Source organism: Stenella coeruleoalba, assembly GCF_951394435.1.
Source record: "Stenella coeruleoalba genome assembly, chromosome: 16".
In the NCBI taxonomy this organism is placed as follows: domain Eukaryota; kingdom Metazoa; phylum Chordata; class Mammalia; order Artiodactyla; family Delphinidae; genus Stenella; species Stenella coeruleoalba.
In genome coordinates this window covers 11,804,355-11,828,131 of record NC_137162.1, presented here as the reverse complement: position 1 = coordinate 11,828,131, position 23,777 = coordinate 11,804,355, and the positions used below count along the sequence as shown (strand labels likewise).

At 54.0% G+C, this 23,777-nt stretch overlaps 1 protein-coding gene across 1 annotated transcript in view; it reads left to right on the top strand.

Annotated features, from left to right (window-relative positions):
* Nucleotides 1–23,777, top strand: part of GRK5 (G protein-coupled receptor kinase 5) — a 225,498-nt gene that overhangs the window by 165,159 nt on the left and 36,562 nt on the right. Inside the window, exon 4 of the mRNA XM_079899176.1 lies at nt 4,647–4,724. Within this exon, the coding sequence (XP_079755302.1) occupies nt 4,647–4,724 (78 nt within the window). The remainder of the gene's footprint in view (nt 1–4,646; nt 4,725–23,777) is intronic.

Below are 23,777 nucleotides of genomic sequence, written 5' to 3'. Positions count from 1 at the left end.
AAGTAGGTTCATATGCTGGACATCTGTGGGATTGTCCAGTCTCCTGGGTGTCCCACCTGTACTCCCAGACAACATGGCTCTCGTAGAAGCTGCCATGTTCTTAATGCTGTCGCCTGAAAACCACAGCTGATTGGAGCAGGGATGAGTCTGTGAGCCAGTGCAGATCAATGAGTCCTTTCTCTGGGGTTTATAGATTTGAGGGGAAGTCCTTCTCTGGTAGAGGAGGCTTAGAATAAAAAAAACCTGGCTGCTAGGTTTCGTACCACTGGAGGGAGAATGAGGCCAACACATACACACACACAGACACACACACACAGACACACACACACACACACACACACACACACAGACACACACACACACACACACACACCGGTGAGAGTGGGTTCCAGAAGTGCTCATGTCCCTGGTTCCTGGTGCTCTGGGCCAGGCTGCATTTCCATTTTCCCCACAATTTGGTTGTTCAACCCATCCTTGGATTCCAGGAGCCCAGAGATTACGGTTTTGCCTGAATTAGGCTAGGTTGGGATTCTTTTCGCTTAGAATTGAAAGAGTAACAGGGAGAGCCAAAGACCTTTGCACGGTGGCCTTATGAGCGCGGGAGGGAGTAAGGACAGAGAAATAACTCCAGGGGCTGCAGGAGGAGGACCAGCTGGGCGGTGCGGGGGTGGCACAGAGCCACTCCGGGCGGAGGCTCTCTGAATGATGGGCACACAGCAGGTGAGAGCACAGCCCCTCTGTGCTCTCTGACAGCGGCTGGTAAATCTGTCACCTCCCCCCGACCCCTGCCCCGAGAGAGGGTCAGCACCCTTTCCTCCTAACTTCTTTTCTGAGTTTGCCTCCGCCAAGATATGTCTCTCAAGCTGGTGGCCGTGGTGCCACCACCTTGGGGTCACTCCTACCGTTCTGTCTGTACCCCGCGTGGCCAGGGGTCCTCTCCTTCCTCCCTTCTTTCTCTGGGCCCATCCCATTGAAACCTGGGCCATGGAATCCCTTCCTGACCCAGGCCCGAGGGCTCCTCACATGGCAGCCAGAGACCAGAGAACACTCTGTCTGCCCAGGTGGGCACAGGCTATGGAACTGACCAGGCCCATCTGATGCTGGGGCCCTGGGGGGACACCCCCATCTGCAGTCTCACCCCCATTCTTCATTCTCGCTGGGGGGGCTGGGAGGGGGCAGGCGATGCCAGCCATCTGAAGGTTTGTTCAGGCATCAGTGAGGGGCCTGGCCGGAGATGGATGGCTCGCTCATGTGTGAATGAACTAGAGTTTAATGAGGACGGTTGACAGAGTGCTGGGCAGAGCAGGGAAACCAGTACTGGCTGATGTACACACCTGCAGCTCTGCAGGGACAGGGGAGGGGCCGATACAGGAAGGAGTGGGAGAAGGCAGCTGCAGGAGCTGGGTCTTCAGAAGGGGGTCCAGGAACCCGGGTGCCCAGGCGGCGAGGGGGCCCGCAGGGTGGGGAGTGACTCCAGAGGGGCAAACGGAGACCCCCACCCCCATGGTCGGGCACCAGCAAGACGCTGAGGCCAAGGTGGGAGGAGCCGGGTGTTTCTCCAGAAAGAGCCATGGGGAGCAGCCCTGCCAGCCGGGCGTGTCACTTGTCCCTGCTGCGAGGACTCTGGAAAAGCTGACCACATCGGTAATTACAGCAGCCGGAGGTGGCGAGACCTCAGCCTCTCTGATTTCATCTTCCTGCTAGGGCAGGAGAAGGGCTCCCGAGACGAGGAGGTGACATCTCGAGTTGGTCAGAGGCCGAGAGGAATTCAGCTCAGACTCGCTCTGTAAAGCAGTGCCGGCTTCTGTGGAAACGAGGCAGGGCCCCTTGCACCGGTTTGCAGTCTTCATGTTTTTAAAAACTCATCTGAGGGAAATGTGTTTTAATAGAGGACGTATTTTTATTAGCATTTTCTGAGATGGATGATGCAATTAGAGCCAGCCAAGAGAGAGAATGAAATATTAGGTTTATAAACTAGGATGTACACAGATGTTTATACTCTTTGGCAAGTACAGATACGTAAATAATTCTTTTAGCCTTAAACTCAATGTAGTATTCTGCTCTTTGTGTTACAGCATCTCCTCCCCAAAGGCCATTCCTGTGTTTGGCATAAATCACAGTGCAAAGAGAAGGCTCATTAAATGCCTGCCTCCGTTGGCACCATGGATGTATCTGGGGAAGAGAAATACCCTCTGCGTGGACTGGCACAGGAGCTCTTTGGCGCTCTGGCTGTTAGGGTTGAGCTCTGGGCAGGAGAAGGTTTCAGATGGGCAACACGGCAGGGAGGACACTGTGTGTCCCCTCTGTTGGGAGGAGGGGACAAGCCCACCACCCTCCCTGGTTGGAGGGAATTCTCACGGATGGAGGTCACGGGGGCATCCTGGCATGTGGTTCACCTCTCTGTTCGTTGAAGTCATTGTCGGGCTGCCGCTTCCAGAGCCCACTCTAATAGTAAAATTCTAGGCTGCTGGCCCAGCCCAGCCTCTTATTTGCTGTCTATGTTTTCTGGTTGAAGCTGATTTCAGCAGCTTTGGCCGACTACCTGGGCAAGGGTGTTCCCGTAGCAGCGGGTTCCCGGGTGGTCCCCCGCCTCTGGTTGTGTGATCGGCCTGAGCTCTGCCCAGCCGAGCTGCCATGGTGCTTTTTCTCTGTAGGTGGCCTCTCAGGACGGGTCCCCCATGAGCCCCTCTCGGGGGTCACCGTGGAGACTTGGCCTGTCACTCCAGGTGACTTAATCGGTGTGGAAAGCCCAGCTGGAAGCCTTCTGTTGGTTTTCTGCCTCCCAACACAAATGCTCTTCAAGTGGTGGCGACCTGACATGGACTCTCAAAGAAAGGCCTTTTGATGCCGGGCCGGGGATGCCTGTCCCCGCGTGCTCCCGGCTGCCGCCCTGTGGAACTGTGGCGCCCAGCTGCCCAGCCGGGCCTCTGCTGGGAGGGAGCTGACCTGAAAGGGATGTTATTTTTTTAACGTGGGTTTTAGTACCCAGAGCAATAATATTTTCAGCTGGTTACTGAGGCTGATTAGTGAGCCTTAGGCCTCCATTTGGTTAAATAGAGCCTTCTTCACAGATGTGTTTTGGGACAGTGCAAATCCAGGGTTCTGCATGGGATTGAGTTACCCCCAAAAGGTAGTCGGGCATTTGCCTGTGGCCTGGGCCCTGCAAAGCAGTCTGGGTAAATTCCCATAGCGCCAGACCACCAGGAGGGGTTTCCAGGGTGGCTGGACACTGGGAGCTTCTCTTCTCCCCCCTGGAAAATAGGGGGGCAGTTGTACTCTAGAACCCTCAGCCCCTTTAGAGTTGCAGCTCCAGCCCGGGAGGGTCTTCCAGGCTGGGCTGGGGAGAAATTGGACCCTAGACACTGGATTGAGAGGTTGCTTTGAACCAGGCCAGGGGGGGGGGGGCGGAGGTTGGGGTCTGACTTCACAGCGAGGTGGCTGGGGAAGGAGTTTCAGTCCCTCTGTGCTGATGTCATTTCCTGTCTCTTTTGAAATAGCTGTACTTTTGGACGGAGGCTGACAAGTCCTTGGGTGGTGGATTTTGAAATGGTTATAAACAACTTGCAATTAGTTCCCTTGTTTAAATGAGAAGGGCAAGCTCACCCAAGCTCTTCCTTAACTCGCGGAGGCCTTTTACCCGCTTAGCAAGTGGGTCAGATGCCAGTGAAGGAGCCTCTCTCGGGTCAAGGAAGATAACACAGTCTGTCTTATGAGGCCTCACTTCTTTCTTTAGAGCCCGGGTCCCACTGGCCTGGCCAGCCATCAGGGTCCTAAGTTCCTTGGTGTTGTTGAGAAAGAGGTCTGGGCTTGGAGGTCCAAGTCCCAGCCCTGCCGCCTCGCTGCAGCGCCCCGCCCCTGCCCCCCCCGCCCCCGCCCACCTCCCAGTGACCCTGGGCGACTCTGCTGAACCTTCTGCTCTTTGTTTGCAGATGAAGGGGTGTGACAGCAGCCCCTTCCCTCCTGTGTCACTACCTGGGCTCTTTTTAGGTTCATGTAAGAGCATTTGAAATATCTCTGTATGTTCCCTTTGTAAACTGAAAAGCTGTAAAAGCTACGGAATGCGTATTATTGTCTTCTCTTGCAAGGTGTAGTCATTACAATGAGTATTTATTATGTGCCCGTCTCTGTCACGTTCTCTCTGCACAATCACCCTACACGTAGGTGCTTTTTCCATCTGCACTGTATAGAGGTTGAGGAAACAGTCCGAGGTCACACGGCTTGTAAGGTGTGTGACCTCAGGCAGCCTCTCTCGAGGATCTTCCAGGTTGGTGGCTCCAGTTACTTTCCAGCAGCTTCCTTTGATTTTCCTAAGCCGGTGGTTCTCAACCCCAGCTGCCTGGGTGCCTGGCCTCCATCGCCAGAGGGTCTGACTCCATGGGCATGGGGCAGGGCCCGAGCACCATCGTTGGCTCCCCCGTGATTCTTATGTGCCGCCCCAGTTCTGAGCATGTGTCCACGGTGGAGCAGCGGAGGCTGGACTGGACGTCAGGGCTCCTCCCCTCTCTGGGCCTCAGTCCCTGCCCTGTAGAAGGAGGGGATTGATCACGTGACCTCCAGGGTGTCTTCTCCAGGGGCCTCTAAGGTTCTACAACTATGAGAAGGTCGTGAACAAATCTATTATTGTTCTTTTCCTTCTTCTGTTTTAGGCAGAATATGAAGTTACTCCGGATGAAAAACTGGGAGAAAAAGGGAAGGAAATTATGACCAAGTACCTCACCCCAAAGGTAAGAGGCTGCCCAAACCCCAAAGCAGGAGGAATATGGGCCCCCAGGTTTGTGCCAGGCCATGTGAGGAGTGCCCAGCCGGTGTTGCCGTTGGTCTCCAGATCCAGAATTCTCATCCTCCTCCAGAGGCACCCAAGCCTGGCCAGGCCAAGGCAGTGGTCCAGGCCACACCAGGCCTGGGGTGGGGAGGCCCGCTGCTTGGGGGCCCAGTCCCCTCCAGGGGCCCTCATACTTCCCACTGTTCACACCCAGGCGTTTGTGGCAGGACAGGTGGAGGCTCGGCTGAGGCAGGGATCGGAGTGCCCCGAAGAAAGGGCACAGCAGGGGTGGCTCTGAGAGGTCAGCGTGACGGGAAGGGGCCAGGGCTGATGGGAAGGAAAGGGGCTGGCTGAAGCCGCGCCGGCAGAGGCAAAGTCAGCTGAACACACAGCAGGATGCAGCATACTCTGAAGTGTTCTGGAGGACGCTCAAGGGCCTCAGGACTGGGGTCCCCCCCGTGGCCTGTGTGCACTCACGGGGGCACGGGCGCTGGATGCAGTTAAACGTGGATGCTACAGCTCCTCAGCTTGAGTTCCACTCAGGAGTCAGAGGCGGGACTGTGGACACAAGGAGTCCAGCTCACACACACCAGCTCCTCCAGCAGCAGGTGGGCTGCTGAAGGCCCCTGCTGAAGGCATCCAGGGTGACACGAGGGGATTAAACCCACAGTCGCTCCTTCCGAGTTTACAGCCAGGCCTCCTCCTCTCCCTGTACATATGGATGGTTTCTGCACAGTTTTTTTGTTGTTGTTTTGTTTTTTAAAGCTTCATTTTAATTAGCTTCATTTAAAAGAAAAAATTTATTTATTTATTTTTGGCCGTGTTGGTTCTTCGTTTCTGTGCGAGGGCTTTCTCTAGTTGTGGCGAGCGGGGGCCACTCTTCATCGCGGTGCGTGGGCCTCTCACTGTCGCGGCCTCTCCTGTTGCGGAGCACAGGCTCCAGACGCGCAGACGCAGTAGTTGTGGCTCACGGGCGTAGTTGCTCCGCGGCATGTGGGATCTTCCCAGACCAGGGCTCGAACCTGTGTACCCTGCATTGGCAGGCGGATTCTCAACCACTGCGCCGCCAGGGAAGCCCCTCTGCACAGTCTTATATATTTTATTCACACAGCACGGAGGTCCCTTGAGTCACCTTGTTGTTCTCAGCAGGGGTCACAGGTCCTTGGCAGCTCTGCTCCCACCTCACACCCTCGCTGCCCCCTGGGATGTTAGGGAGGTCCCAGGGGCCTGAGTGCGTGACGAGGACCGCCCATGCCACACTGAGCCTTGCTCCGGAACAGGTGTGCTCGCCTCCATCGCCTGCCGGCGGCCAGCCCAACCTCACCCCACAGGCGTCTCCGTGTCCCTTTCCCCTGCTCCTGCTGAGACACCACCCCCAGTTGCTTCCCTTTTCTGCTTCTGCTGCCATCGTAATCATACACACCTCTTAATGGAATGGCAGGCAACCCCAGGGCCTTTGCACTTTTCAGAAGCGAGTGGATTCATGTTCATAAACTCCTCCAGACGCTGGACAGGGCTGGCTTGCTCTGCACAAGGCGTGGCGCTGGGCACACCTGGCTGCCCTCCCCATCTGCAGGGCCACCAGGCTGCGTGGCCTCGCTTTGTTCCAGGTACGGGCCTGAAAGTCTTTAGGTTGAAAATGGTCAAGGAGGAGACGTGTCTGAGCAGGGTCCCCCTTTGCCCGCAGTCGCAGCCGCTGACCTGTTGAGAGGCTGCAGGGATGTTTTCGGTCTCCTGGCCACCACTTGACACAGGGAGTCCACTCCGGGCGTAACAGGCCTGAGGGGCGTAAACACCCCCGGGGGAAGAGAACAGCTCAGTGCTGAGCACCTAAAGCAAGCCAGACACCAACTAGACACTATCTGTGACGGTTCCGGCCTTCATGAGATGAGAGGTGGATAGACAGCCCTGTTTACAGGCGGCTGCCGGGGCCTAGAGCAGGGAGTGACCTGCTACGGCCGCGCGGCTGATAGACTCTTGCTGCCCTCGGCCAAGGTGGTTTCCACAGTGGCTCAGCTTTGTCCGTCCGGTTCTCCATCTGCGCCCCCCTTTCAGGCTGCCCGCCTGCTGGGGTTCCCCCTCAAACAGTGGCAACTAACGTATACTGAGGACCCAGTGTGTGCAGGCACAGTCTCACCTAGTCTTGCTGTCAACCGTGTGATGTGATTCTATTGGCTCCGTCTTGCGCGGACACGGAGCCTCAGGAGGTGCTGTCACTGTCCCAGGCGACAGCTGGGAGTTGAGCCCAGGTCGCGGTGATCCCAGAGCCTCTGGCTTTGCCCCTGTGCTGCACTGTGTCCACCGCCCGCCCCGCGCATCTGCTGGCCTGGCCAGGATCCGTGGTGAGGATGAGGTTGTTCCTTTGCCTGGCCTTGCTGCCTCGCTTGGCCTATCCAAGGGCTGCTGCAGGGGCCATTTCCCTCTCCCCCCCCCGCCGGCCGACCTTGACCAGAAGCCTCTTCTCACAGACCCCAGTCGGGGCCCCTCCCTACCCCTGCTCAGCGCTGCCTCTATCTCCTGGAGGGGTGGGGCCCAGCCTCCCCGGCAGCTCAGACCGTTTCACAGGTGCCTCAGAGCTTGCCAGCATTTTTTCCTTAAGTTCCTCAATTTAAAAAATTTAAACCACAGCATATGTTATGGCCCGGGGGCCTGGGGAAGGTGGTCGAAGCGGTCCCGTGGGTTGACTGTTTTCCAATAATAAGTGTTGCGCTGCCTTCCTAGTCCTTCCTGCAGTCACTCTCCCAGGAGCCTGTGTTACTTCTCAGCGCTGCGGATACCCCGGGTGCTGGGGAGTGAGCGCTGGGAGAGGAGCCACGTGGCTGAGGCCCCAGCACTGGCTCTGAGGCCTTCGAACGACCCCCAGGACCCCTGTCCCCAAACCCAGGTAGTCCTTACCTTGTACCCACTCCTCAAGGTGCAGCTCATGTGTCTCGGCTCCAGGCGGCATTTTCCAAAGGGTAGAAGGTGGAACACTGGCCATTCGAGAGGCTCTGGGGAAAAAAACACCTCTGTGGACAATTACCTGTGGGCAGCACTGCTCGCCGGGTCTCTCCCGTGTAAAGATTCACCCAGCCTGTGAGCATGTTAAAGGCTCTGAGAAGTCCCTCAGTAAAGAAACCTGCTTAACTGCTAATAAAGCATTTCCCAAACTTTTTCTTTTTTCCAATTTCACATCCTGCTGAATACATCTTGGGCTGCAGAGCACATGCAGGGGTCTTCACGACCTGGCCTCCAGTTTCCTCTCCCAAAGGCCCCACGCTGGGCTCCAGCCACGCCACCTCCCAGCCTCATCTTGATGTCCCCATCTCGTCACCCTTGTCCATCTGTTCCCTGCAAGGCCCCGCACCCGGAAGGAGCTGCCACCCCCACCCTGTCTTTCTGCCACTGTGTCTCTGCTTCTTCGCACAGAGCCTCTTCTGCCTCTGGTCAGAAGCCATCGCTCCCACCTGGGTGGTCTCCCAGCTCGCCGCTCTGTCATGCCTCTGCAGGTCCGTGGGGTCAGTGCTTCCATGCCCTGGAGAAGGTGGCTCCTGAGGACCCCACCTTCCAAAGGGGGTGACAGCACGTCAACAGATCGGTGGAATGCAGTGTGATGGGAGCAGTGGCTGACGGTGCACAGGGAAGTGTGAGGGTGGGAAGGTCTAGACCTGCGTGGGCGAGCCAGGGAGCCGTCTGGGAGTGGATGCAGCTGAATCGAATTTCAATGTGATGCTGAGGGGAAGCCAGGTGCGAGTGAAAGGAAAGGAGAAGGGCCTTTCATGCGCAAAGGTCTAGAGCAGGGGCTCTCACCTGGGGACGTTTTGCCCTCCCCCGCGCCCCGCCCCGGGGACATTTGGCTGTGTCTGGAGATCATTTTGGTGGACACAACTGGGGGTATGTGCTACTGGCATCTAACGCACATGGGCAGGGGTACAGCTGAGCATCCTGCGATGCAAGGATGGCCCCCACCACGAAGAGTTATCTGGCCCCAAATGTCAGGAGTGCTGAGGGTGAGAGGCCTTGGTGCAGAGGTGGGAAAGGGTGTGTGTGTGGGGGAGAGGTCAGTGTTACAGGGGCCCTCTGGGTGGCAGGACCTGGAAAACCATGGTGGGGAGTCTGACATCATCCTAAGGGCAGTGGGGAGCCCCTAGGGCTCTGAATGCCATTTGCAGTTTAGGATGGTCTCTCCCCCAAAGCAGAGGAGAAAGGGGACGGGGAGGGCTGGAGGCAGGAGGCCATCCCGGGAGCTGCTGCCGCAGCTGGGGCAGGAGGGGGGGGATGGGGGGGGAAGACACAAGGGCCTTGGGAAATGTTGGGGGAAGGAGCTCTCGGGGGGGGGGGGTGGCAGGTGTGGGGCATGAGGAAAGGGAACAAGAGGAATCCCAAGTGACTCTCTGGTTTCCATCTCAAGTCACTGAGCGGGTGCAGGTGCCCCCAGGAAAGGCACGGTACCCAGGATGAGAGCCATTGCTATAGGTGGCCAGGCTAGTAGCTCACTGGGCAGATATGATGGCATCTGTTGTCTGTGTCCCCTGCCCCGTGCACAGTGTTGGACACATGGCTCTCATTCATTGTGCGTTGGTTTGAATGAGACAATGAGGGACCCTGGGAAGCTTCCCTCTATGGGCCCCTTCCCTCTCCCACCTCAAGTCTCTTTCTGGCGAGCTGACACGTGGCTGGCCTGTGTCCCCCAGTGTCTGACAGAGTGTGTTTGCTGAGAGTCTGGCTGAAGATCCTGCTCAAAGTCAAAGCTCATGCCCGGAGCCGGATTCTCGCTCCCTGTGCGATGATGCTCTCCAAACCCTGGCTTGAAGGCATCCATCTCAGAGGCCAAGTCCTCTCTTTGGACACTGCCCAGAATCCTGCATCAGTTGCCCGTACACAGCCAGCCTTGCTCTGGGGGCAGTTAGAGGACAGCAGCCCGGGGTGGGCTTTGGGGTGGGCTGAAAGCTGTTGAGATGTGACACAAAGGCAGCGGAGTGCTGTGAGGACGTGAGTTTTAGGACCTGGTAGACTCGGGTTGGAAGCCAGGCTTGGCCTCTTTTAGCTGAGTGGCCTTGGGAAAGTTACTTAACCTCCCGGAACCTCAGGCTGCTCCTCTGTCCAGTGGGCGAGGGTCATAAATACCAGCAGGACAGAGCCTAGGAGCTGGTACGAATAAGACTCTCCCTAAGCAGGGGCTCTCATCTGACTTTCCCTCTTCCTAGTCTGTGTTTTCAAATTCAGGCCGTTGAATGAGGAAATCATTCAGACGTGAACTCCAGCTGTGGAGTTGTGAGAGGCCAAGGAGGGGTCCACAGGGTCCTCGGCCTCAGAGGGCTGGCCAGAGAGACTGGCCAACAGTAATGCATTGGTCAGGATGATTAATGCTAGCTGCCACAACAAACAAACCCCAAATCTCAGGGGCTTCACGCACCAGAAATTTCTTTCTTTCTCATGCCTGCTCTGCCTGGGTCTCTTCTGGATGAAGATCAGGGGTCCTGGCTGCTTTGGTGTCTCCGCCACCAAAGGGGAAGAGAGGAGTGAAAGACGGACATGAGCTTTAACTGCCTTGGTCCCGATGTGACACATCACTTTCTCTCTGTCCACTGACCAGCAAGGAAGCCTGGGGGATTCAGGGGAGCATATGGAAAATTGCTTCCTGCCTACGTTTCCTCAACCCCAAGCTGAAAACATTGTCTGTTTGGCAGGCTAATTTCTAGGGCTGGTGAGACAGCTCAGAGAAGCTGCCCAGAAGCTGGTCGAATCAGACATGTGTGCTGGGCTCTGTAGAGATCTGGGCAGCTCACTTTCCAGGTACCTACAGATCAGAGGTGATACAGGTGGCAGGTATTCAGGTGCAGGATTGCTCTGAGCTGGAGATGGACCAGGAAATATTCCTAATTATAATAAATAATAATAATGGATGATCCTGAAAACAGTATTATATATCATTCATCACTACAGACATCATTTTTAAAATACCAGCTCATGGGGACTTCCCTGGTGGTCCAGTGGTTGAGAATCCATCTTGCAATGCAGGGCACGCCAGTTCGATCCCTGGTCGGGGAACTAAGATCCCACATGCCGCGGGGCAACTAAGCCCACGCGCCGCAGCTAGAGAGAAGTGCAAACACTGCAACGAAGAGCCCGCGCACCGCAACTAAGACCCAATGCAGTCAACAAATAAAAAAAAAAATGAAGTTTAAAAAAATAAAATAAAATATTAGCTTATGGAGCTATAATTCACATATCATAAAATTTACTCTTTTAAAGTCCACAGTTCAATGGTTTTTAAAATAGTCACAGAATTGTGCAACTATCACCACTCTCTGATTCCAGGACATTTTATCTCCCTGAGTAGAAACCCCGTACTCATCGCCATCACTCCCTATTTCCTTTTCTTCCCACCCCAGGCAACCGCTAATCTACTTTCTGTCTCTATGGGTTTGCCAGTTCTGGGCATTTCATATAAGTAGAATCATACAGTATGTGGACTTTTGTGACTGACTTCTTTCACTTAGCATGTTTTCAAGGTTCCTCCATGTGGTAGCAGGTATCAGTATTTCATTCCTTTTTATGGCTGGATAATATTCCATTTTAATGGATAAACCACATTTTATTTATCTTCTTATCAATTGATAGACACTTGGATGTTTCTGCTTTTGGGCTATTATGAATAATGCTGCCATGAACATCCATGCACAAGTTTTTGCATGGGCATATTTTTAAATTTCTCTTGGGTATATACTTAGGAGTGGAATTGCTGGGTCACATGGTAACTTGATATTTAATCAGTTGAGGGATGGCCAGGCTGTTTTCAAAGTGGCAGCACCATTTGACATTCCTACCAGCAGTGTATGAAGGTTCCAATCTCTCCACATCCTCTCCAACGCTTGGCATATTCCCTCTTCTTTTTTCATCCTAGTGGGTGTGAAGTGGTATCTCATTGTGGTTTTGATTTGCATTTCCCTAATGACTTATGATGTTGAGCACCTTTTCATATGCTTATTGGCCATTTGTATATCGTCTTTGGAGAAAAGTCTATTCAAATCCTTTGCCCGTTTTTAAATTGGGTCGTTTATCTTATTAATGTTGAATCCTAAGGGTTCTTTTTTTTTTTTTTTTTTTTTGGCTGTGTTGGGTCTTCGTTGCTGCACGGGGGCTTACTCTTCCTTGCGGTGTGGGCTTCTCATTGCAGGGGCTTCTCTTGTTACAGAGCACGGACTCTAGGTGCAGGGGCTTCCGTAGTTGTGGCTCGCGGGCTCTAGAGCGCAGGCTCAGTCGTTGTGGCTCACAGGCTTAGTTGCTCTGAGTCATGTGGGATCTTCCCGGACCAGGGATCGAACCCATGTCCCCTGCATTGGCAGGCAGATTCTTATCCACTGCACCACCAGGGAAGCCCCTAAGCGTTCTTTTTATGTTCTAGGTACAAGTCCTTTATCAGATATGTGATTTGCAGATACTTTCTCTCAGTCTGTGGGTTGTCTCTTTACTTTCTTGATGGTGTCCTTTGAAACACAAAGATTTTTCATTTTGATGACATTCGGACTCATTTTTGTTAGGCCCATAAATAGGCCTGTTAGACACGTTAGGCCCATAAATCTCTCTTCCTCTGCAAAACCAAAGCCCCATCGCCTGTTGTAAAGGGCAGGGCCAGGTCTGGTCCTCCACCAATATTCCACGCCTTCTCCTGGTTGACATGACCACATTCTTTAGGCTGTTGTCCGGGTCTAGCACTGCAACGACCTGCTCTTGGATCTTCCTAGCAACTCCCCAAGATGGGTATTAGTGCGTCTGTTTTACAGATCAGGCACCTGAGGTTTGGGAAGGGAAGAGGCTGGCTTAGAATAGCGGAGGCGGGGCTTTAAAGGAGCTTCTTAGTGTCCTGCTTCGGCAGTGTGCTGTAGGACATCTTGCTCTGTTCATTGTGCCCGTCAGCAGCTCTGCCAGGTCTCCACTCCAATCACTAAGGCCTGGCAGGTGGCACCCAGTTTCAATGTGGTTTTGCTAGGAAGTGTCAGTGGATGCCAGGCGGAAGCTCAGACCTGGCAGAGGGTCCTGTTGAAAGGGCCTGCGTGGGCTTCTTCCGACAATGAGGTGGGCGGGTGGGTTGGGACAGGTTTCTGACGAGAACCCGCCTGGCATCCTCTGTGGGATCCTGGGAATGCCCCAGAGCAGGCAGCTCTTGGAGGGCATTTCTTGCCGGAGGTCCACTGGCAGGATGGCGTTCTCTGGGCCCTCCAGAGATGCGGGCCTCTTTGTTTCTGAAAACAATGGTAGGCTAGGGCAGGGAAGTTTGTTCTTGTTAAGGGGGAAACTACCCATCAACCTGAGTTTCTGCACAAAAGAAATCTATTCCTAGTGCTTGTTTGGCTCTCCGGGAAACATCTACTTTTCAAAAAGTAAGGAGCTTGAATGAAAGGAAATAATAATTATTCCAAGTTCCTCTTTCTTTGGCCCCCGGTCACAGCCTCACTTCACTGGCACCTCCCCCTACCCCACCCAGGCAGTAGCATAGGGTCTGAGCTAAACCAAACAGCTGGTTTCTCGAAAGGGGACAGCTCCTCGGCCTCTGGGGCAGTCAGAGGCTTCAATCTTTGTCTTCAGGGGCACATGGAACCCAGTTCTGCCACTTTCCAGTGGGGCATGTTTGGAGCCTCAGTTTCCCCATCTGAGTATGGGGATGATAACAGTGGTGCTCAAATGGGCTCATTTTTCTTTAAATCAACTCATCTTTTAACTTGAAATAAATGAGTTTCAAAAGGAAACTTTGTTATCAGGAATTACCTGGAAAGCCAGTATTGATTTGCTGTACATAAAGATAACTGGAAAAGTTATCCTAGCTGGGTACTCTTTTGCTTACCTAATGCTCGGAGCCTCCTTTCTCTTTGTTTCTGAAGGGCAAGTAGTGAGTATTAGAGACAGGTTAGCAAGATGGTAGGTAGCATCACACTGAGACTTTCTTCTTGATGATGGGGGACTTGAAAGAAAATTGAAAAGGGAATAGTTTTTTCACTGAGTGATTCAGTATTATTTAATTGTGTCCCTGTACCTTGAGGCTAAGACCACTTCATCATCTTTAGAAAATGCTGGGCTGTTTACTTCCCAGCTATGATGCATTTTAGAAATGCTGGCTTGTTGTTGGAAGAGACAGCATGACCTAAAGCAAAGGGCCCTAGGACTGAGGCTCGCTCCTGGATCTCCCTTCCTGGGATCTGGGGCCCTGAGGAGCTAGCTTAGCATGCATCTAACCATCTAACCAACACTTGGTCTCCAGGGACCCAAGGCCATGGAATACGGGTGGCCCGGGTAATGCCTCCCTTCCACGTGCCTGGCCTGCCCTCCAGGGGTTTGAGCTCCCTGCTTCTGGCCCCAGAGCCAGCTGTTCATCTCTGCTAAGATCACCTGGCTCTTGTCTGCCTCCCTGCAGCCCAAACGGCATCTCCATCCTGTTGTCAGTGAATCTGGTGAGCTCAGAATCCACCTTTGCTTGAACCCCTCCTGGGCAGGGTCTGGCTGGAAGGGTCCAGCTGGAAGGACCTGTGGGGCATGGACCCCAGGTTTTCCCACTTCCTGCCACAGCACTGCAAGACGTCTCAAGGCTGGAAGAGGGTTGAAAAGAAAACTTAAGAAAGGAACTTCCTGGGAACAGCTCTTACTGTGTGCCAAACACTGTTCTCAGGGCTTTGAATAACTCACTTAATCCTCATATCTACCCCATAGATTATTATCTCCATTTTCAAGATAAGGAGGTGAAGACACAGAGAGGTTAAGTAACTTGCTCAAGGTCACACAGCTGGGATGGAGGAAGCTGAGACTTCGGGGTCTGTGCTCTTGACCCTTCCCCATCCTGCTCTCCTAAGATAACCTAACCCGGCTCCCTGCCTTGAGCTCCACTCACATCTCTTCTTGATTGAAGGACTGTTAATGACCAGTCCTTTGGAGACTGGCAAACCAGTGCCGTTTGGAGAGCAGCAGGGCTCCTGGGTCACTTCAAGTTTTGCCCCCAGCACCCAGCACTACATGGCTCCCCATGGAGTGCCCCTGCTGCTTGAGCCAGCAATCCTGGTACGTTGGGAGATGACTCCATAGCCCATCCTCAGGGACTGTTCCTCTAGTTCATCCCAAGGGGAAAGAGGACACCACCTAGAGTAGGCTACAGCACCCAGGGGATCTCAGGGGCCACCCGGTCCAAGGCTTTGCATGCAGTTTTAGCTGTAGATTTCCAGATGCAAAGACACGCAGGTCTGCTGTGGTCGACTAGCTTAGGGCAGGGCCCCCTTTGCTCCCTTCCCCGTCCTGGGCCCTGGCTTTGAGAAGAACACTTGTGGCTCCTTGGAACCCAGTTTTAAAACTACTGGGCTAAGCCAAACTCCTCATTTCCTAGATGAGGGAACTGAGGCTCAAAGAGGAGCTGGACCCCTGAAGGGTCATACAGCTGGAGGAGGAGAATGGAACGTTCCTCACTGGGCTTTCCACACCCCTGTGCTGCAAGTATGGCGCAAAGGCACGGAAAGGAATGCTTCCTGACTTCATTTACCACCTCCCACCCTGCTTGGCCTGCAGCTGGGCCTGAATTCCCCCGAGGCTCTTATTCTTTGCGTCAGTATTTGTCTAGATGCTGAGACATTGGTAGTGTGCCAACAAAGCAGAGAAGGCTGCTGGTGCCGAAAGTTCTACCATTTAAGTATCCACGCTTTTTAAATGGAGATGCCCTTGAGGGGCATCACTGAATCTAACCCTCTCACACTCCTTTACTAAGGGTGGGTGTTAAAGGGGGAGGTGGGGCAAAGTGACATGATTTTAGCACCTACAGTATGCTGTGTGCTTTACATCTTTATCGCATCCTGTCTTCATGACATTCATTTGTAGTAGACACGTTTGTCCCTGTTCTACCTTGGGTAAAGGCCTTCAGCTGTTAAGAGTGAAAGCTGGGAGAATTGAAAACAGGGACTGACACAGATACTTGTATGCAAACATCCATAGCAGCATTATTCACAATAGCCGAAAAGTAGAAACAACTCAAGTGTCCATTGACGGATGAAAGGATAAGCAGAATGTGGTGTCACGACACAGTGGAATATTATCCAGCCATAAATAGGAATAAGTCTTGACACATGCTACGGCATGAATGAATCTTGAAAACATTATGCTAAGTGAAAGAAGCCAGACATAAAGGCCACGTATTGTGTGATTCCACTTTTCTGAAATGTCTAGAATAGGCAAATTCAGTGAGACAGAAAGTAAATTAGAGCTTACCAGGGACTTGTTGGAGGGAGGGATGGGGAGTTATTGCTTAATGGGTATAGAGTTTCTGTTTGGGATGATGGAAAAAATGTGGGAAAAGATGGTGGTGATAGTGGACATTATGAATGTAATTAATGCTGTGGAATCGTCCGCTTACAAGTGGTTAAAATGGCCATTTTTCTGTTACGTCTATTTTACCACAATAAAAGAGAAAGAACAACAACAGAAGAAAGGTGATGATGAGATATAACCTCGGTCTGTCCGATTCTAGAACCTGGGATCTTTCTTTTCCACTGTGTCTTCTTCTCAGAGGTTAACCAAAGACAAAACCCCCCCGAATCACCTTCCCAGCTGCTGTACAAAGTAGCAAGTCCGGGAGGGCAGGTGGATTGGAGGATGTGCACACTGGCTGGTCCCTCCTGTGCCAGGTCCACCTTCTGGCTCCAAACCTTTGCGCCGTGTCATTAGCTTTTCCCATGTCACAATCTCCCTGCACAACATTTTTAAAGACTGTGTAATTGTCCTTCAAATAGATACATTTATTTCTCTCCCCCAACCTTTCCTGGAAAACACATCCTCTTTGACTGATGTCTTTGGGCCCCTCTTGACATCCTTGAGGCTGCTCTGCCAGCTGGGGCTCCCCAGAGCAGGCCGGAGCATGCCCATTGGGGTCCCTCTTCCTTTCTTGTGACCTTCCAGGTCGGAAAGTTGGATGTTCCTTCGATGCCAGTGGAGCCGGCGCTACCTCTGACCCCCATTCCTGTGTGTGTGTGTGTAGTGTTTCCTGACCAGGATTCCTCTTTTTAGAGTGTCTGGAGATAGAGAAACCAGCCACAGGCTTCCTGAGGACAGCCTCCCCTCAGCCTTGCCCTGGGTAGGCAGCCCTGGGTAGGTCTCTGTGGTGCCTGTGCTCGGCTGAATCCGTGTGGCCTGACAGGCCCTCCCTGACCGTGGGCCTTGGGCAGAGAAATGACATCATGGGGGTTTCAGTCGAATTCCCTGGATCTTAGGAGATTCCTGCCCCTCCTTCATTCCCAAGCCGCGTGGAATGAAATCTTGACTGGAGAAAAATCTTCCCGTGCCAAGGTATTTCCAACACGGCTTCAAATTGAAGCCGGTCTGGAGGCTGTGGACCGGGAGGGTGTTCTGGAAGGTGGGGAGTCAGCTTGCTGTGCTCTCACCTCTCATGCACGAGGAACGAGGGACACTCCCGGCCGTGAGCGTTCTGCACCTCAGCCCCTTAGGACCCAAGTTCTACCCGTGAATTACCTGCACGTGGCCGCCCTGACCCAGAGCAGAGTTGGCCGAATTCAAACCGCTTGCCAGGAAAAACCCTGCCTCTCTGGGTCCTGAGAGCCAGGACCGCCTGTGTAAACAGCGAGTCTTCTCCCATCGCACACTCTGGGCCCACAGGTCTTGACCGGAGATTATCAAGTTGACAGAGCCCGGCTGGCCTCTCACTCCACGTCCAGGCAGATTTTGTTTTGTTAATTATCCTTTTTTGCTTTTGACGTAAAGAGTCATGGTCTGGGTCAGGGCCACTTGTATGTTTTCCTTTCTTTCTCATTCAAGTTGCCCAGCTCTCAGGGCCTCTGGCTAAATTCTGCTAGTGTTTAAAAATGTTCTCTCTCACTTCCTGACCCCTAAAAATCCTTCGTCCTGATTTCTGAGAAGCCACTTGAACAGAGGAAGTAAGGGACAAGACCCTTTCAGTCCCTATCTGCTTTTCCCTTCTTGGAGGGTCGTGGCTATGTCTCAAGGGCTGTGCTTCTCCACTTTGCTGACCCAGGGAATGTGATACCTTGTGACCCGGGGTGGCCCAGTCAGCAGGGGCACCCTTGGAAAGGGCTGGAACCTCCTGTAGAGCAGGCTTGCTCAGAAGACTGCCTGGCCCTGTGGCCCCTCACGCAGTTGATGGTCTCTGTGAACCTGCTCTCTGCCATCTTAAATTTGTCCAGACAAGTGTCGATTTGCCATAGGATAAAGTTGATTCTTTCAGAGCCCTGGTCTTCTCAGAATACTTGCCAGGGTACAGATACCTGGAGGGTCCTCCTCATGGCCTAGCCAAACGCCCTTCGTCCTCTGAGCCTTGATCAGACCTCACCTCAGCCATGAGGCCACCTGTCTGAGCTCGCCCTTCTAGGGGCTGAAAGGCCGCTCCACACTCGGCCACCCTCAGTCCCCACCAGCCTTGAACTCCTGCCATTGGCCAAGAGAGTCTGTTTATGAGGTCACTGGGGTGGAGCTCATGACCTGGGCATAGAGTGGACACTCAGGGACCCTGTTGTAGCTGACAGACTGGATCAGCTCGGGCCCCAGCGGGAGAAGCAGCTCCTTGCTCTCCGACTGGTCACAGCAGTGGGACCACCTCTGGGTCCGCTCACAAAGGCAGCTCTGTGCTCTGCGGTGTCTTCCAGGCCCGGCAGAGTAACCCGCTATCCCCAGGGTCACCCCCGAATTGGTGTAAGAGATCGTTGCCCAAAGACTTAAGGAGATCACCAGGGTGGCCGTGTGTGTCTGCGTCATAATGGAACCGTGGGCCTTACGTAGGACACCAGGCTGCTTCCCAGCACAGTGTCAGGGCAATGGCCTTCCTCACCTTCTCCTACCATGAGAAGCCCCAGAGAGCCCCGGGAGTCCCTTGGACTCTGGGTCTCTGGCTGTTCATCACAAAACGATAAAGGTGCAGGGTGGCAGTCGGGCGGGAGGCGGACCCCAGATGTCCCCCTAGAGAAGGCCCCTCAAGACCGAGTGCTGTCTGTCAGAGACAAGGGAAGGTCCAGGTTTTGTAGGGGTTGAAGCGTAAGTAGCACGGGAAGTATGCTGTTTAAGAAGAACGAACAGAACATTAGGTACAGAAGTATTTCCTGAGAATGAGAAAAGAAACCACAACCAATGCCTGGAGCCTTGGAGATTCGGTCTTTTTCACCTGAGATCTCAATTTACTGGAAGTGCTTGTGCGGAAATGCTTCCTCTCTCACCTAGAAAACTCTGTAGCTCCTAGGACGGCAAGTAAAGGGCCCCAAAGCTTCAGCTTCCTCTGCTTCAGGGTGAGTTGCTTCTGATTGGGTACCCTGCCGGTGAGCACCGCATTTCCTTAGAGCTTGAGACAGGTGCCATGAGACTTGTCGTTTTCCCAGCTTCTACCCCAAGGACCTCCAGCAACCAGCTGCCTGTCCAGCGTGCGTCTCTGCCCAAGGGGTCTGCATGTGGCACTGTGCTCAGGCCGTGCAGTCCAGCAGCCTTGCTGACCACGTGGACGCTCAGGGAGGTGTTGGCGTTCGGGCCGAGAGCTGCAGGACCCAGACATGGGCCCAGCGTAGCAGGAGCCGGAGCCCCTTTGCTCGCGAGCGCTTGACTTGGCTGACTGACTTTTCCCCAGTGACCAAGATAACAAAACCCTGCTTTTTCCTCTGTTTCTGTTCTCGCCTGGGGCCTGTGGACTGTGCCTGCTGCCTGGTTGATGTGGAAGACGAGCTGCTCCAGATGGACCCAGGCTGCGTGGCCATGGCTTTGCCACACGGCACTGAAGGTTTTGATTAAAAGGTGGAAGAATGGCTCTTTTTCTTCCTGTCAGCCAGACCTTAAGTCAACCCTGGAGTGAGGAAATGCTGTCCAACGCTGCCGTCCAGTAAATGCTCTCCTTTGTCTGCCAGTTGTGATTGTACAAGCAGGTTTCATTTCAAGCCAGGATTTGGGGTTGGAATGAGCACCCTCCTTTGCCCACCTCCTGCCTGTCCTGCTTTCTTCACCCAGTTCCTGTTCCTAGAGTCTGGCGGGCTGGGCTGAGTTAGTTTACGGAACTCGGAACCGGCCAACTTGAGCCGGGGGAGAGAAAAGCGAGTGGAGGGGACGCCTCTAGAGGGTCCTCCTCGCCACCTGGCCCAGCTCCTGAGTTTACAGATGGTGCATTTGTCTGGATTCTTGGCATCAAGTGGCAGATACTTAACTCCCAGTTGCTCAAACAAAGGAGGAATGTATTGGAGGGGTGGGGGATACGATTAAATGAAACCGTGAGAGAGACACGGCTGTACGTGGGCTCAGGAACCCCTGGCGCCAGGACGCTTTACTCAAGGCAGCTCCAGGTCCTCCCCCAGCCACCCCCAAGCCTCCAGCCCACAGTTTCTGCCCCAGACAAGCACTCCAACTAGTTGTAACTAAGAAAATCCCAAAGAACTGATTGGCCCTGATGTCCCAAAGGCAGGGGGTAGACCAGATGACCTCATGAAGGTTCTTCTGCTATGAACAGGCATGTGCACACACATTGGTTCAACAAATACATTGAGCACCTACTACATGCAGGGCACATTGTAAGTTCATATCAGCCAAGCAGAGTGGAGAGATTACAGATTTTGGAGCCGGGCAGGCCTGGATTTGAATCTCAGGTCCTCTGTTTACTAATTATTGTGTCTAGGGGCATGTACGGAGTACTAGCTGCTCACCAAGCGCTGTACTTAGTTCTGATGAGACAGGAATGAACAACATTCCTGCCCCTCAAAGAGCTCTCTAAGGCTCAGCGTCGACATTTGTGACCTTGGAACAAGCCCCACCTATGGCATCGTTCCGGGGAGCAACAGAAGTATGAATTTGTAGGAAAACTCACATGGAGGGGCCAGTGACTATCAGCCAGCCCCTCTCCCAGGGTCCCACGATGCCTCTGGCCCTGGATCCTGCTGGAGGCTGATTCCCACCCCTGCCCCCAGCCAGGCCTTGGCAGCCCCGTGTGCAGAGTTCCTGCAGCTGACACAGATCCCCTCACCAAGGGTCAAAGGGTGGCCAGGGTACAGCTGTGGGAGTGCCCCTCCCGGTTCCTGTCCTGGAGGAGAAACGGGGTGGCCCCCCAAGAAACAGCTGCCTCCACCCTGGTATGGGTGGGACAGGCAAACCCCCAGTAAGCCCCTTGTTTGGAAGGAAGGAGACCCCCCGGAAGCCCTGTTTCCAGAGTGTCTTGCCTCTCTCCTGCTCAGCTTTTCCTGAAGGTCTAGTCTGTCCACACTGAGAAATTGCAAATAGTTTACATGGGGAATGTCAGCTGCCCACGTATGAAAATATACACATCATTAAGTCCTAAGTGCTTGCGTCTGGAGATAGAGCGGACAGTCTCCTGGGCTGACCTTTTGTTCACTGATGGAACTGCTGCTAATGAGTGCGGAGCTCCTCGGAGGGATGTTTTCATATGTTGAAGCGAAGCATAAGCTGGCCACTAGCCTGTGTGTGTGTGTGTGTGTGTGTGTGTGTGTGTGAGAGATACGTGTGGCAGCGCTATACAAATAGCACTTGCCGAAACATGCAGAGTCCACTTCACCTCGTTATCCAGCCTCCAAAGGCCAAAAGTCACCTCCTCTTCACTATTCGAGAAAGACTGTGGCGTCCTTGGAGGACCTGATGGTGCTTAGGGATAAGGCTCTCTGACCAGATTGCCTGGGTTTGAATCCTGTCTATGCTCCCACTGTGTGATCTTGGGCAAGTTACTTAACTTCTCGGGGCCTATTTCTGCATCTATAAGATGGAGATAATAAAACCTACTTTGAGAGGATTAAAAAAGATAACCCCACGTAAAGCTCCTAGGACTTAACATATATTAGGTGCTCAAGAAGTAGCAATGGTGACCACAGTTGTCACTGGGAGGTGGGATTGGGTGGAAGGCCCTGCCTGCTCAAAGATTCATCTTGGATGAGGTTGTATTGGAAACAGGTCCTGAAGAGGGGGTAGGGTTCGGACAGCGTGCTGTGAGGGGGCCAAAAGGGCTCCTTCCAGTAGCAAAGGCTCAGCAGCTGGAAAGCCGGAGCTCGCCCAGGAAATCACAAGTATGGGGTGAGAGCCCTGGCGAGCAGAGAGCATGATGGGGAAGCAGGTCGAGAAGGCACTGGATTTTGGTCCTCTGGCCGTGGAGATCACTTCCGCTGTGTGCTCTCGGAAAACTCCCTTGGAGGCCGTTGTGTCAACATAAGAGCAAGTGGTTGCAGAGATTCGTGAGGGGCGTACAGGCTAGTCCAGGCGATAGACGAGAATTCTTGAAACCAGGGCAGTGGGATGGAGAGGTGACATAGCAGGGCTAAGATTGCCGTGTGTGCCTGTCCCCGTCTGTGAAGTGGGGGAAAAGCTGGTTTCGAGTGGGGCCAGGGAGGCCAAGGCTGTGTCCTTTCCGTAGAGCTGGCTTAGGACAGCTGGTTAGAGCCCATGCAGCTTGGATCCACTCCCCGAACTCTGCCCGCTACAGAGCCCCTCCGGTGTCGGTCCGGCTTGACCCTGGCCAGCACTGTGACTCGTAGGGGTCCGTTCTCTTGGTTGCCCATCGGTGCCAGGAGTGGGTTGGATCAATGAGGCCCCGGGGGTGTTCCCAGAAGAGCCCTCTGTGTTTTCCTCCTGCTTCCTCTCGGTCCTGAACCTCTGAGCAAATGTAGGGCGTGTGTTTCCAGGAGGCTCCAAGGGCGACAGCAGAGGTGCTTGCTTCAGGAGTCTTGGCTACTGAGGAGGTGTGGAGGGTTGTCACGTGGCCCAACCGTGCCTCGATCCGTGGGCGCTGCCAGGGGCGCTGGCCACATACAGTGGATCCCATTTCCACTCTGACATCTTGAAACAAGGGACTTGGGAGCCAGGAGATGCTTCGGGAATAAGGTCCTCAGACACGTGGAGTTTCTCTCCGATGCAGGAAATGAGGTCCCTTCATCTTCCTGGTCCCCTCGGAGCAGTGGTGCCAGGGAGAGCAGAGCAGCCGCCCTCACCCTCATGATGCCATCGGGCTGGTGACTCAGCAGCCGGTGAGAACCAGCCTGGCAAGACCTGATCCTGTCAGCCGCCCCGCTTACTTAACCGTATCTGGATGAGTCCTCCGCACTCAGGGCAGCACCCTTTGCCCGCATGGCCCCCCTCCCCTGGTGTACATCCCACCTCTCCCTCAAGGTCCAGTTCCAGTCTTCCCTCCCCAGGGAAGGCTCCCTCCCAACCTGCTCTCTCATTTCCCCCCGAACCCGAAATTCTTATTGCAAAGGCCGCCCTCCTCAGGTCTGAGATGCAGCACTTGGTAATCAGTCGCTCCTGACTCTAGAGGCCAGGGAGGCTGGTCCTCTGGGGGGTGTCTGCAGCAAGGGGCTCCATAGTGCCACCTGGTGGACCAACAGCTGGCCCGGCCCAGGCTGGATGACCTGTGGAGGCCGAGCTGGGCTTGGGCTGTTGGCCTGCCTCTGGGGCTGCGTCCCTCTCGCTGGAGTTCTCTGGGGCAGGCAGAGTGCTGAGTGAAGCACCCACGGGAGGCTTCGTGCCCGGACCAGGCCCATGCCTTCCCCACCACCGCCCCTTGCTCCCCAGCCTTGGTCCCTGAAGCACCCCGGTAATCTCTGTTAGCCGGTATGTCACCCCAGACCCAGCACATGCTCCCTCCTAATCCATTGCCATGCAGATGCAGCTTCAGGACAAGTCCTAGCTCTTCTAACTCAGCAGACGCCCTCCCACCCACAATCCTCCAGCCAAGTCTCTCCTCTTTAGAACCCCAGTGCACTGAATCATTACTGGCCATCAGTACCGTCCACGCCTGAATATTGCAGAGGTTTCCGTGTTGATGGAGCAGAGGATGAGAGGTCTGGCCTAGGCCACTTGTTGAAGTTTAGGGTCATAGGCAGTGAGGCAGCATGAGGGCACTGAGAACTTAACAGGGGAGTGGGGACAAAAGGGAGGAGAGGACTTAGGGAGGAGTGAAGGTGCAAAGCCCATTGGGCCCCTGCACCCAGTTCACTGGCCTGCCCCATTCACATTCAGAGCAACACAAAGGGCTCTTCTCAATGTGCTCTGGTGCCCAGAGAAACACCCA